The following is a 15,829-nucleotide window of genomic DNA, read 5'->3' as shown; positions in this document are numbered from 1 at the left end:
ATTTTTTCTTCCAATCAGAAGGCAACCGTCATCAACAACCTACACTGAGACCGATCGTGGACAAAGCACTGTATGAAGCACAGAAACTAAAGACTGCCTCGAATCCCAAGGATCTGGTTAAGAGTATATTAGCCTATTACTTGACTAGTGCCTTCTACCTAACAAGCTTTTCATCAGTAGAATCCAAACTCCCTGCACTGGGCCAAGTCAAGAGCATACTGTTGCAATCATCATTATGCAGAGTTTAACTTGATCCAAATTATGTTTGATGAAAGAATCATGTCAGTTTTCTTTAACAATTAAGATACACTCAAAACTGTTTATTCTTTTTATGAAAAGGTGGACACATTTACTGGAGCTTTTTGACTCAGGGTTTGAGAGTTTCTCTTTTCCATCACCGTAAAGGGTATTGACTAACACTGGGAATTTGGGTCTGCCTTGCATTGACATATAGAAAACGATCCAGTTTCTCAAAGACAGGACAAAAATGCCACTTACCCAAGGTTTTCCGAATCAGGTAGAGCTGATCCACATCTGATTTTCCTGGCCACAGAGGCAGCCCTGACAGCAGCTCAGCAAATACACAGCCAATTGCCCAAACATCTACTGGAGGACCATACTGTGTGTCCCCCACCAACAGCTCTGGGGATCGGTACCACCTGGTAGCCACATAGTCTGTGTAGTAGTCGCTGGGTCCAGCTGGCCAATGATGGGACATGGAAGACAGAGAGTGTAGTGAAAGCCTGCCATCAAGACTCAAGAGGGTGGAAATTTAAGAACTCAAGCATGGGGTCCATCAGTGACCTTTCTTAAGCAGCAATTCTCACTCTTGGTTGTACATTACAGTCATTTGGAATAAGGAATTAAAAAATTCCTGATGCTTTGGTCCTAATTCAGTCCAAAAAAACAAAAACCCTGAGGGAAAATCTGGGAACTATCAGAAGAGTTTTTGCATTGGAGTTGATTGTTTCCCAGATGATTCTAAGCTGTGTCCAAATCTGAAAACCATTCTTCTAAAACGTACTTCTGCAAAGAACTATTTTAGTCAAAAGGGGAAGAAACCAGGAGGGTAACATTTTTAAATGACCACTTTATAGCAGCATCATTTTTAGTTACAGATATTTTAGTAGATGTCTATATCTTCTAGTAAATAGAGAACTGAAATTCATAACAAACATGCACTCTATCTGCACAGAAACTAGCTTTCTGTAGCATTTAGAGCCTTATCTTATAAAGACTCTGCCTTTTTCATTTCAGTAAAGATCATGTGAATATACTTACTCAAAAGCCGAGCAAATCCAAAGTCACAAAGTTTGATCACAGAATGCTTTGTGATGAGAATATTTTCTGGCTTTACGTCTCTGTGTATGCACTAGTTGCAAAATTCAAAACAAACACAGATTATTAAGGAGATTAATATATGGGGTATATTTGAAAAAATCAAAACAGATTATTAAGGAAGATTAATATATGAGGTAAATGAAAGACATGAATAGTTAACAAGTCTTAGAGAAATGGTTTGAGCCTTCTTACAGATCTTTTAGAAAATAGGATGCAATGGAGTAGCCTAAAATATATTTCATACATACCATAACCTGAATTGTCCAGACTCCCAAAGGTGCCCCCCAAAACATTAGGTTTTTAAAAAGAAAATGAAACTTGGAAAGTTGGACAACAAATGAAGCATATAACATAGGCCAGCCCATTAAATTTTGGTTTTAGATAAACACCTTTTTTTTTCCAGTGCAACTATGCTGTCTAACTAAATTAGGATTACTTATCTGAAATTTGTATTTAACTAGCACTTCAGAATTCATTAATCTGACACCTCTGGGTGAAAGGAAATGCATAAAAGGTTCTGGGTGAGGCTGGCATCTTGTTTGTAGAGACTACAAGTTGGTGCACAACAGAAGTTGTTGAAGAACAGAACACAATGGGCTGGTAAACAGGACAGGCCTTGGGCCTGCTGAGATAAGCTGGGAAGAGAAGGGCGGGACCTCCATCTTGCCAACAGGCGCCTCCCTTCCAGCTCTGACATATGTCCTGACAAGATAAACACCAGTCAGCAGTGCTCAGCCTCTGGGAAGAGTCACTAGGTGTCAGTCCCGTCCCACACACGTCAAGGATTCTGAGCTGGATCCACCCCGTCCTGTACTTGAGACTCAAATCACCTCTGGTTTCAAAACCATGGCTGAGTATAGTTAACAGGGTGATATCATGAGAAGGACATTTAAAAATTCTTCACATGGGGGTCAGAGCGGTAAGGTGCTTTCCTTGCAAACTGCCAATCTGGGTTCAAATCCTGGGTTCAATCTATGGTCCCAAGTCTGCAGAAGTGATCTTTGAACACACAGCCAAGAGTAAGTCTGAGCACTGGTGGTAAGTGTGGCCCAAATACATCTTCCTCTATCTCATATGATTGTCTCATTAAATCAATAATTTAAATTAATTATATTAATAACAATTATTGATTGGATTATAATTCATTAAATTAATGCTTTTATTAAAACCAGTTAGGTTGAAATATTGCTTTCCCCTTCCAAGCTCTTCCTCTAGAAAAGAATGTTGGGTCTCTACAGTCTAAAAGACCCTCTTTTGGCAGCAGTAGGAACCCTAGGAGTTTCTTTGTTTCTATAATTTGGAGTGAGGTTTTTTTGGGCGGGGATGGCCTAGTTATTCTCCCAGCAGGCAGACTCTTTCAAGTGAAAGCACAGTGTCACTGTTCCCTGTGGGTATTTGTTATTCTGGAAAAACAATTTCTGAAATATTTAAAATTACAATCAATTTGGTTCCCAGAAAGATAGTGCTGGGCTCCTTTATTTGTTTTGAATCTGGACTCATATATATATAATATTTTTTTTAAACAGGGGTCACACCCAGTATCCCAGAAATGCAGAACTGATGGTTCAGTGCTTGCTCATCCTGGCAACCCTGAGGGGAGGGTGGCGTATGGTTCTGGGGATCAAACTTAGGGCCTCCTAACCCATCCTAGGCATATGCCCCACGACTTGCATTACCTCTTGAGACAATAGGCTTTGAAAACTACTATAAATGGGCTCCCTGTGAATACCCTGCTGGCAGAAGTGCTTGAAGCAAGAATGTGCTTTTTTTCTGTTCTAGAAATTTTTCATTAGCTCCTGCACCTCCTCCCACCCTCCCTCCCTGGCGAACTTCATGTAGCCAAACAGGGTGCTTGAGGCTCTCCAGGGAAATGTGGTGTTTATGAACGCTCTTTTGGGGGGAGTCTTCATCTTGCCAGCAGGGCCTTTATTCTGTCGGTCTGCTTTCCCATCCTATAACCTCCTCTAGGGAAAGTGCTAAGCACTTGCTCTCTTACAGGAAAAGATTTCCACACTCCACTCTGCCCTCCTCTGCTACAGTTGAGCAGAGCTTGGAGCCTTCAGTTCAATGTCTGGTATATTCATGTTTTCTTCCTGTGAACAGTCAGGGAACTCACTGGTACATATTGAAGGGCCCCTGCAGTTGGTAAGATGAGGCACTGCCCTCAGCTTTCCTGTGGGGCCAGAGTGAAGCTGGAACACTGGCACCTGACCTATATGTGTGCTGGGGCAATGGTTGGAAGCATGTAGTGTAGTGGTAGGAGCGATAGGCTTCCCAGCATTTCTGTATTCACACCCTTAGGGAAGCTCCCCCAGCTGCTGCACCTCTCCCCAATTTGTAGGTGGGAGTGTCAGAAGCCTTTCAGTAATAGACTTGGCACTCTTAGTAGTCTACCTATGGCATCTGGGGTTCTCTTACTTTCTTTTTGTTGTTGTTGTTGTTGTTGTTGAGGTGGGAGTACCCGGAAATGCTCAGAGGTGACTCCTGGCTCTATACTCAGGAATTACTCTTGGTGGTTCTTAGAAAGCATATAGAATGCTGGGACCACATAAAATTCAGGTTCACTGTGTGCAAGGTAAATCGTCCTATCCTCTGTGTTCTCTGGCTCATGAAACTGTTACCATTCACTATAGATATATAATTCTTTCCTTAAAATCATAAAAATGCATCTTTTTGTGAAATCTAAGAAAGACTAGACTGGCATTATAGTTTTGTTTTGTTTTGTTTTTTTATTAACTTCTGAGGGGCCAGGGTAAGGTACTTGCCCTGTATTATATCCCCATGTTTCCCTGAGAACTGCCAAAAGTGATTCCTGAGTGTAGAGCCACGAGAACCCCTGAGCATTGTCAGATATATTCCAACATTTTTAAAAAATAATTTTCAAATTATTTTTACTTTTTTAGGTTGGTATTTTTAGCCCCTATTCACCTTCCTATCTCACCCCCCACCTTTACCCCACAAACTAGACTTAAGATGATATGGGTGGAAAATTACACCCACAAAAGTAGAATATAAACTTTGAACAAAGGTCGAACCTCAACTTATGGGAATCTTCTGATTTTTTTCAAAGGAAATCATGAGACTTACATTGTGTTTATGGCAAAAATTTACAGCTTGCAGGGTCTGCCAAGTTATGCTCTTCACGAGATGTTCTGGCACCCTGAAGAAAATAAAGCAACACAAACATAACCTCCAGTGTAGCCAAAAGATTACGTTTCAAAAAAGAGGAAAAAGTAAACCAAGACAGACTTAAGCAGTTCAAAGTCCTGGGTAACACAAGGTCATCTTGTTCCTCATTCCAGAGATTCGGGAGTAAAGAGACAACGTGATCCCCACATCCTGGACTCCAGGGACTGCAAGCTAAGAGCAGTGCTGACACGTAACCATGAATATCTACAGGAAACAACTATGAAAACCCACAGGAATTCCCACCAGTGTTCATGACCACCTACTTCCAACTCCTGCGATACCTCTGGGTCACTTCCTGGGTTTCCATTTTTCTAAGGAGCCTTTGATTGGTAGAAATTTAGCATATAGAATTCACAAAAGATGCTGTTTACTTCTTTTAGTATGCCCCAAACTGATGGTCTGGAAGCAGAACTTCCATATGCGGACACATAGTTTTTCAAGACTCTTAAGCATCTTTACTTTTTAAGGTGATGAAGATTTTACAAGCAAACTTAAGTTACAACTCTGCCCACCATGTATGAAAATATAATAATCACTAAAACTCCACAAACTGTATCTTGGTTCTTTTCCACATAGCTTTTCTTGATAGCTAGCTGAGTCCAGCCATATCTTTTTTGCCCCGATACATTTTTGCCCTGTTCACTGTGAGTCTCTAAACCTGAAGATGATACTGGATATTACACTTCTTTCTTGGTTCTGAGCGTATGTAGTCAGGGCAATCAGACACCCCAGCGTGTCCTTTGTGCAAATTAGAAAAAGATTCCTTCTCTTTGGCATGAAACAAATTTAGGCAATGTGTGAAATGGAAAGAGTACATTCAGTTTCAGAGAGCTCACCCACTGGCTGGATTTAACTATTTGCTATTATTTTTATGGGTGCCAGGGATCAGTGAATTTATTTTATTTTATTTTTTTTTATCATCAAAGGCTCCATACTGTGGAGGTTATCAGTAGGAATAAATAAGCCAAGGAGAATACTCTTGAGTAGTTGTGTTTAATCACCCCCCCACACAAAGTCTTCCAGTCCTTGCACTCTTGGGGCACTGTTGTCACGGACCAGATGTTCAGGAAATCCTATCCAGCAGATGGTAGGAGGCCCGAACAGTGGGACAGCAGGCAGGAAATGAAGAGGCTGCTTCCCGGAAGAGGAGCTGGAACATTTCTGGACCAGATCTATGACCCTGAGCTTGAAGTAGCTTCTCTGAAAAGTCTCTTCCTTAGTCTACTGGCATGTAGCTACAAAGGCTAGAAAAACTCATCAGGCTAGGAAAAAAGGCTTCCAAAATCATAACTAAGGAAACATATCAGATGAAACAATATATTTTAGTATTAATTGAGTATTATTAGAAGTTTATCTGTCTGTGTCAGGTAAATTTATTCTCTAAGATCATTTGCCAAAATAAATTATGCAAAATAAACATTTTATTCATTATTTATTGGGAGGGTTGCACCATGCCCATTTGTGCTCAATATTTAGTCCTGGCTCTGTTTTTTAGGAATCACACATAGTAACATAAAGGATGTTGGGTATCAAACCCTGGTTGGTTGTTTACAAGACAAGAACTTAATTCCTATACTATCTACCTCTCAAGCCTCCAAAGAAACATTTTATTTTATTTTGGGACCACACCTGACTATACTCAGAGCTTACTCCTGGCTTTGTGCTCAGGGATCACACCTGATGGGCTCAGGAAATCATATGGGCTTCAGGGGAACAAACTTGGGTCACCCACACAGAAGGTAAATATCCAGCCCCACTGTATAATCTCTGGCCCTAATTTAAATAAATTAAAATTGTATATTATTAATCTCTCAGGCTGAGCACATTCTTATACAATTCATTTCCTATTCTAATACTGTCTTGTCTGGCAACTCCCTTCAACTTTTTTATTGTGTTTTTTTTCTCTGGAATGACTTGGCTTCAGACTCTCTCTCTCTCTCTCTCTCTCTCTCTCTCTCTCTCTCTCTCCCCCCCCTTTAAATTAATTCTAGGAGACAGGCTATTTACTGTTGTAAAGGGGAGTAAGAACAATGGAAGTGAGAGATAGAACCTATTCTGTGGTGTTGGATTGGAGTTATAATTAGATAGGCACAAAGTACAAATTGGTTTAGGGTTAGAAGGGGTGCTATCTTACATAGAGTGGTCCAGAAAGGTTCTCTGACTTCACCAACATTAGAAAGTAATGGTTAAAATGGTAAGATGTGGCTAGACTTGGACCGTGTTTTAAAAATTCTTCAGGACTTTTTAGAAGATTGGAAATCAGAGATAAGGAAGTAAGGAATGACACCAAAGTTTTATCTTGAGGGCTAGGTTGATGGTGGTGCATTTTACTGAACAGGAAACACTGGGGAGGATGAATAAGATGAGGTGTCTATTGGCTACAGAGGAGAAGACTCTAGATAGGTTGGGGAGCATAAGCATATTGATGGTGTATAGTGACCATGGAAGGAATGACTTAAGCAGTGAATACAGAAATAGAAGAGGTCAAAGTTGAGCATGTGATAAATTAAGACAGCTCTCAGAGTCAGAGGGAATGGAAGAAAGCATTTCAAAGGATTCAGATGAGGAATGACTAGAACCATCAAATTCCATTTCTTCTCACAACCTGACTAGAATTACACTATTTTTATGGTATATTTGTTTGTTTATTTGTTTTTTGGTTCACACCTGGCAGGCTCAGGGGTTACTCCTGGCTATCTGCTCAGAAATAGCTCCTGGCAGGACCATATGGGATGCCGGGATTTGAACCAATCACCTTAGGCCCTGGATCGGCTGCTTGCAAGGCAAACACCGCTGTGCTATCTCTCCGGCCCCTGTTTGTTTGTTTTTAATAAAATCTACAATGTCAAAGAAAACATTGTAGAAAATAGTAAAACTGAGCCAGGTGGGGCCAGCATAATAGTACGGTGGGTAGGGCACTTGCCTTGCATATGGCCTCCGTGGGTTCAATCCCCAGAAATCTATGTGGTCCCCTAAGCACTGCCAGGAATAACTTTTCAGCACCATGAGATGTGGCCCAAAAACAAAACAAAATAAGACAAACAAACAAAAAACCGAATCAGGAGAGGGGGAAAGTAAAGCACCAAGCAAGTATTAGAATATTAGAAGATTCAGGAACTTGCGGTAAAGATCTCTACAAAGTTGGAAGGAAGGAGGAATGTGGACAACCTGTGTAAGAAACTGAGAAACCTCGACGCCGACGCCGCGGCTGGCCGCTCGTCCGCTCCGTCGTCCTAGCAGCCGCTGAGCGCCCCGAGGCGGCCCTGGAACCCCGCGAAGCCCCGATGGGGCGGCGGCGGGCGCGTGGCGGCGCGCGCTGCGGGCCCCCCCAAGCGGGACGCGCGCGCGGGGCCCGGCCCCCCGAGCCGCAGGGCCCGCAGCTCTGGCTCTTCCCCGGCGCCAAGGCGCTGCACGACGCGCTGTCGCGGAAGTGCGAGGCCACGCGGCAGATGAGCTGCACGCGGGAGCGCCTCGTGGTGCTGGCGCGCGGCGGGGCCGGCGTCGAGGTGCACCAGCTGGTGGCGAGCGGCGGCGCCCGGAAGCCCAAATGCATTAAACTAGGGAAAAAAATGAAGATACATTCTATGGACCAAGGAGTAGAATACATGCTGATTCTATCCTCTGATGGAAAACCATTTGAGTACAACTATAAAATAGAACATTCAAGGTTTCAATGTATTTTACAAGAAAAAGTAATAATTCAGATCACATGTGGAGATTATCATTCCCTTGCACTCTCAAAAGGTGGAGAGCTTTATGCATGGGGCCAGAATATGTATGGCCAGCTTGGAGTGGGAAAAATATTTGCCTCTAACCCCATACCACAGCTGGTGGAACACCTCTCAGGAGTCCCCTTGGTACAGATTTCTGCAGGAGAAGCTCACAGCATGGCCTTATCCATGTCAGGAAATGTTTACTCATGGGGAAGAAACAATTTTGGACAACTAGGCCTTGGTCACACTGACGGTATGAAAATTTACCTTTTTTTTTTTTTTGGTTTTTGGGTCACACCCAGCAGTGCTCAGGGGTTACTCCTGGCTGCATACTCAGAAATCGCTCCTGGCAGGCTCGGGGGACCATATGGGATGCCAAGATTCGAACCAATGACCGTCTGCATGAAAGGCAAATGCCTTACCTCCATGCTATCTCTCCGGCCCCAGAAATTTACCTTTAAATTCATAATTATAAGTGTTTATTGGAAAGAGCAAATAGGACATTTTAATAGAGATATACTATCAAAGAGTTTGTTCAAATGATTATAATCTTATTTTCACTGCTTTTTAAAATTTTTTTTTCCCTTAGGGCACCGCACCATTTGGTTTAGGACAGATTGCAAAACTTAGTTGGCTTATTGCCCTTATTCAGAAAAACAATTTTATTCTCCCTTCAAATATCTACCTTCAAGTGAATATCTAAAACCCCCAATTATACTCAAGACTACTGCTTCTCTTTTTATTATTCAAGAGGGGCAGGGGTAAAGAGCATGTTATTGGGTACATTGGAAGGTCTGGCCTTAGAAATAGGCACAGGAGAGAGGAAGAGAATTGAACTGGTGGCTAGAATATCTGTGTCCTCATTTCCATTTCATAGTTAACTTGGCCTTGCTGGTCACTTAGTTTTTCTCAAGTCTCATTTTTTTTTTTGGCCCATGAAGATAAAAGTTTTAGGATGTTTGTACACTTAAACATCTCTATGATTTTATGTTATTACGTTAAAAGAGAAACTAACATTCTTAGAAAGTAAGCATTTTCTGATCTTTTGTAAGTTATTTTGTACATCTGTGCATACACATATACACAACAAGAAAAAGCATGTTATTCATGTTTACTACTTTCCCACTGTTTCTCTACATGGTAGATGGAAACATTTCTCATGATCCTAGACAGTCTTGTCAGGTATAACAGACTTTACAGCCTTACTAGTTAATCCTTGCATTATTAATTTAACATTGCATTTTCTTTGTGGATGTCCAAAGCTAAGAAATTACTCAGGTAAAGCACTGAAGTCGGTGTTAGAAACAAAGAAAGGACATTTAAGATTTTTCTTCCTATTTTCCAAGTATAGTGACAAAATAACCATGAAGGAAAGAAGAGATGATATGGATTATTACTATGAATTATCAGTTGTAGAGGATTTAGAAAAGAAAATAGGTTTAGGTCCTTCACGTCTTTGGTCAAGTTGACTCCAAGATATTTAAGTTTGTGTGGCACTATTGTGAATGGGATTGCCTTCTTGACTTCCTTCTCTTCCCTTTCATTAGTGGTGTATAAAAAGGCCATTGATTTCTGTGTGTTAATTTTGTAGCCTGCCACCTTGCTATATGAGTCTATTGTTTCTAGAAGCTTTTTGGTAGAATCTTTAGGGTTTTCTAAGTAGAGTATCATGTCGTCTGCAAAGAATGAGAGCTTGACTTCTTCCTTTCCTATCTGAATTCCCTTGATATGTTTTTCTTGCCTGATTACTATACACAGTGGAATATTATGCAGCCATCAGGAGAGATGAAGTCATGAAATTTTCCTATACATGGATGTACATGGAATCTATCATGCTGAGTGAAATAAGTCAGAGGGAGAGAGAGAGATGCAAAGTAGTCTCACTCATCTATGGGTTTTAAGAAAAATAAAAGTCATTTTTGCAACAATCCTCAGAAACAAAGAGAGGAGGGCTGGAACTTCCAGCTCACTTCATGAAGCTCACCACAAAGAGTGGTGAGTGCAGCTATAGAAATAACTACACAGAGAACTACCATAATCATGTGACTGAATGAGGGAACTGGAAAGCCTGTCTGGAGTACAGGTGGGGTGGGGTGGGATGGAGGGAGATTTGGGACATTGGTGGTGGGAATGTTGCACTGGTGAAGGGGAGTGTTCTTTACATGACTGAAACCTAATCACAATCTTATATGTAATTAAGATGTTTAAATAAAGAAAAAAGTTTCAAAAAAAAAAAAAAGAAACTGTAAGTCCTCAGACTGGCTTCCTTCTTGTACCTTGAAAAGAAGTACACTTCCTTGTATCTACCATAAGGCTGGAGTTTCATTTTCTAGAGAAGAATGAAACAGAAAGCATTTGAATGAGTGGACCTCTTAGACATGAGTACAAAAACAGGAGACTATATGCCAGCATACATACTAACTGTTGAATGTGGAGACTTCTGGTGTTTTCACTAAGATCTGGAAAAGCTGGCAGCTACACTTGACTCTTTAGTCCAAAAAAAGAAAGTCAAAATAATGAAATTTATTTTTTGGTGGGTGGGGAAAGCTCAGGATGAAAGGTCTAAAGATTCTGACAATGGATTCTCTTCATAAATGACCTGATTAGTGAAGCCTAAAACTTCCAATATTCCCTAAAACAGACATACAACTGAAAATCATATGATACTGAAAGAGAGAGACAAAAAACCTCAAAGAATGGAAATTATAGAAGATAAAGAGCACATTGACATCCTCAGAGAAAAAATAAAAGTTGCTCCCATGATGCCAGAGTGATAGAATAGTGACTAGGGTGTTTGCCTTGCACATGGCTGGTCCAGGTTCATACCATGGTAATCCATATAGTCCCCTGAGCCCAACCAAGAAAGACCCCTGATTGCAGAACCAGGTTTAAACGGAGCACAATCAGATGTGTTCAAAAAAGAGAAAAGTTGTCCCTATGAAATAAGAGCATGAAACTATAATAAAACAAGAGGGTAAACAGGAGCCCAACACTGACTTAACAGAAGCTCCAAAAAAAGAAAATAGAGAAGACAAAGGATATAAAGTTACTATCAAACAATTAAAAAAATTTTCCTCGAGAAAGGGCAAACCGAGAATCAACATAACATAAAAATTAAGAGGTGGGGGCTAGGGGTTGAGATAACATATTTGGACAATGATGGAGGGAAAGAGACACTGGAGGAGGGTGTGGTATTGGAATGCTTCATATATGAAACCATACTTTATAACAATTTTATAAAAAATGGTGCTTAAAATTTAGTTTAAGTTAAAAAATTACATCCAATACATGGCACCCCTTCATTGACAGTAGTGCAAACCACAGTGTCAACGAAGAGGAGAGAGAGAGAGAGAGAGAAGTAGAGGCAGGTGGGTGGAAGGTGAGGTGGAAGGAAAGAGGGCATCAGAGAGGCTGAGAGGGAAACTGTTGACACTGGTGACTGGAATTGTTCACTGGTGAAGGTTGTTGTACATTGTATGACTATAACTCAACCATGAACAGCTTTACCTGTGGGAAAAACTGTATTATGAACAACCTTGTAACCACGATGTCTAAATAAAAAAAATTAAAAAAACAAAATCTCTAGCACCAATTCCACCATCAGTATAACATTCTCTCCATCATTTTCCTAGGTTCTCACCAATTCTGGCTCTTTGCCAGGTACAAATAATTTACTTATCATTGCTTGCTACAACTCAATGGTAATAGAATCATCTTTAAAAAGTCATTAAAAGGTAGGACGGACTGTGGTTCGATCCCCCGGCGTCCCATATGGTCCCCTCAAGCCAGGGGCGATTTCTGAGCGCTTAGCCAGGAGTAACCCCTGAGTGTCAAAGGGTGTGGCCCAAAAACCAAAAAGAAAAAAAAAAAACTTTGGGCCCGGGGAGATAGCACAGCAGCGTTTGCCTTGCAAGTAGCCGATCCAGGACCAAAGGTGGTTGGTTCAAAACCCGGTGTCCCATATGGTCCCCCGTGCCTGCCAAGAGCTATTTCTGAGCAGACAGCCAGGAGTAACCCCTGAGCACTGCCGGGTGTGGGCCAAAAACCAAAAAAAAAAAAAAAAAAAAAAAAAGTCATTAAAAGAACATTTTTGAAATAAAAAAAATTACATCCAGAGCTAGAGAGCTAGTATAGCAGATAAGTTACTTGCCCTGCATACAGTTGACCCAGATTTATTCCCTAGCACCCTATTTGGTCCTCCAAGCCTCACAAGAACTAATCCCTAAACGAAGAGCCAGGAGTGAGTCCTGAGCATTGCTAAGTGTGTCTCAAAAACCAAAAGAAAACAAAAGTGGTGTGGTACAGTTCCAGCTATTTGTTACACTAAACTTCTATTTCCTAAAAACAAAAACAAAAACAACAAAAACCCAAATGTCTATTTCCTGTGAGGCAGAGGCATCATCCTCTTCCCCAACACACAAACACACACATGCACACAATATCAAGGCTTATGATTTTCATAATTTAGAATAGTGTGAACATTTTATAATATAGATATATATCAAGTCAGCAAATAATACATCTAAAATCAGCATATTTCTATATATTACATCTCAATTTAAGTACTCCCACACACCTATATCCAATGATATTATTAATCAGGTATGAGGATAAAATACAGATTCTTAGGGGGGGAGCTTGGGGTGCCACACCTGGAGGTTGCTCAGGGATAACTTCAGGCTCTGTACTCAGAGACCATTCTCAGGGAACCATATGGGATACTGGGGACTGAACCCCAGATAGTTGTAGCAAGGCAAACACCCAACCTTATGTTCTACTGCTCCAGCCTGCCTAGAATACAGACTCCTTAAGTCATGCAAACACTCTCTCTCTCTCATTCTATCTCTCATAATTGTTTTATGTTTCATTTTCTTTCCCCAAGAAGCTCCTCACCAAAAAAGAGTGAAAACTGTGAAAGAAGATCTCAGGCAAAAGGTTACTGAGAAACTGAGAGAAGAGGGAAGCAGTGAGAAAGTCTTTGAGAATTGTGAAAAGAGATGATAGTATGATAACCACATTCTAGGCACTGAAAGCAGCCCATCCAGTCTGGAATGTGTGATTCAAGAGGCAGGAATGTTGAAGGCTGTCATCAGCTGGCCCCCTGCTTTATACCATTTTAAATAAGATGATATAAGGCATAAGATAAAAAAAAAAAAAAGTCTTCACAAGATCAGGGAGACTGGCTAAGGTGGCCGCTTTATTTGACAGTGCTGTATCTGTCCTAAATAAATGATGGTTGTGACTGAACTCAGAGTGGGGAAGGGCTGAACAGGGAGGAAAGAAAGGAACCCCCCATCTCTCATTCATCACTGCCAGGAAGAGCCCCCTTTGTATCCAAAGTGCTTCTGAGAAATCACTCAGTAGGTCAGCCCTATCCTGGTTCCCCTCCTCCATCCTGAGATTAGATGACTGAACATCACACAAACCTAAATTTCTCATCTTAGCAAATGCTGCCCGGAAGACACAGGGCAGGTTCCAGCTGAGCCAGCTTGGCTGGTCTGGAGGAATGTATCTATTCCTGGAAATACCAGCTCTGCAGACCTAGAGATGGGGATCTAGGCCAAGAATAGGAAAACAGAACAAAGATGAAGATGGGGGGTTGGGGGGGGGGCTCAGAAGGCAGGCCTCCATTCTCTGGAGAATCAGGGAGTTTTCCTTGGATCTTTAGCTATCTTCCTGAGAGTTACAATTGTTTTCCTATAGCCCACAGAAAATCTCAGCTCAGTTGTACACTCCTTTAAAATAGGGCAGAACAAAACGCATTTTCTGCTTTATTTATTCATAAGGGCTACACCCTTATGTAGGAGTTACCAGGCCTAGCCCTAGCAGTGCTTGGGGGCCCATGGGCTACTGTGGATTGAACTCTGGGCTTGCACAAGCTAGTCACATGCTCTTGAGCTATATCTGTGTCTTCTGCTACTTAGAAGTGGAGGAGCAACAGGCTTCTGCATCTTACACCAAGGTGACTTTCCAGAATTCTTCCTGTCTGCTTAGGGAGCTTCACTTCATTCCCAGAATCGAAGTGCTCCCAATGATTTGGCTCCAAGGAAAAGTGAGGAAGGTAATATTAGAAAAGTCTGTGGGCTAGGTTTCTGTAGAACTGTATTATGTCACCATACCATATTATGTTATTAAGCAATTATAGGTGGTTGGGCTCAATCAACATTAGTAATGAAATCCAGAAAGAGGAAGGCAGGTGATTTCAGAAGTAGTGAATCCAACTAGATTGAAAGGAGAGGGAATTCCATAGATAAAACCAAGAAAAGTCCCAGGAAACTAAGGAGCTAAATGTACAGCACTGGGAAGGAAAAAAAAAGAAACCTGTGTGAAATTAACCTGATGGGATGATCCCATGAAAGTACAATGATTTTACATATGAGTGAGGAAAGCTTTAAAAAGATTAAAGAACATTCCATATTAAAATCAAGCAAAAGTTAATTTGTAGAAAGAGGATGACTCCCAAAAAACAACCCAAGTATAGTAAACTGATCTGCTGTAAGACGCATTGAAGAACAACAATGGGCACAGTGAATATTGAATTAATAATATTGAGGGTGGGTGAGCCACATCCTGTCTTGCTCACGGGGGATTCTTGTCTAGTTAGGGGTCTCTCCTGGCAATACTTGAGGGACCATATGTGGTGCCGGAATTGAGCCAGGATCAGAAGCATACAAGGAGAAGCCTCAACATTAGTACTATCTTACCAGCTCCTAAAAATAATAAAATTTTAATTAAACCATTTAAGGGAGTGCAAAAAGGAAAGAAAAGAAGTACTGGTATGAGAGCTAAATCTTCATCACCACAAAAGAAAGTCCATAGATAATACCTAAAATTTAAAAAGTAGAAGACCACTCTTTATCATGCTAATTAATTTATTTTAATTTTTTGCCTTTTGAGCAATACTCAGCAGCATTTAGGGATTACTCCTGGCTCTGAACTCAGGAACCCTCTTGATATATGTATATATATAATATATAGTATATATGTCATTATATATATATATATGTATATATATACACTAAGGAAATTATATGGGATGCCAGGAATTGAATACAGATCAGCTGCATGCAAGGCAAGCACCCTACCTGTTGTACTGCCGCTCCCATTCCTATTGCTATATTTGATTTGTTTCATAGTGCTCTGTGGCTACTCCTGGGTCAGAAGCTTGAAGAGGTCACTATTGGAAATGTTCAAGGGACCATGTGGTCCCAGAGATTGAATTGGAGGTTCCTATATGCAAAGTATGAACTCCAAACTTTTGAGCTAAGTTCCTGGACTGATCTGCTCATAATTTTGCTCAGGAGTTTTGGACCTAAACTTGTACTGTTTTCTTTCCTAGGGGCTGAAGAGAGAGTATAGTGGGTAGGGTGCTTGCCTTGCACATGGCTGACACAGGTTCTTAACGCAGGTTTAATATCTGGCATCCCGTATGCCCCTCTCCCCCCCCAGCCACTGCCAAGACTAATTCTTGAGTACAGATCCAGGAGTAACCCCTGAGAATTTTCAGGTATTCCCCACCCTAAAAAAACAATAAAATATATGCAGTCTAGGGACTGAAGTGGTAGCACAGCTGGTAAGACAGCTCC

At 41.1% G+C, this 15,829-nt stretch overlaps 1 protein-coding gene across 1 annotated transcript in view; it reads right to left on the bottom strand.

Annotated features, from left to right (window-relative positions):
- Nucleotides 1–15,829, bottom strand: part of CDKL1 (cyclin dependent kinase like 1) — a 63,364-nt gene that overhangs the window by 9,819 nt on the left and 37,716 nt on the right. The window contains exons 4-6 of the mRNA XM_049767427.1: nucleotides 4,429–4,501; nucleotides 1,282–1,372; nucleotides 499–699 (exon numbers count right to left, since the gene is read on the bottom strand). Of these exons, the coding sequence (XP_049623384.1) occupies nucleotides 499–699; nucleotides 1,282–1,372; nucleotides 4,429–4,501 (365 nt within the window). The remainder of the gene's footprint in view (nucleotides 1–498; nucleotides 700–1,281; nucleotides 1,373–4,428; nucleotides 4,502–15,829) is intronic.

Source organism: Suncus etruscus, chromosome 2 (genome assembly GCF_024139225.1).
Source record: "Suncus etruscus isolate mSunEtr1 chromosome 2, mSunEtr1.pri.cur, whole genome shotgun sequence".
Lineage (NCBI taxonomy): Eukaryota > Metazoa > Chordata > Mammalia > Eulipotyphla > Soricidae > Suncus > Suncus etruscus.
Note: the sequence above shows the minus strand (reverse complement) of the source record. Positions and strands in the feature narration are given on the sequence as shown.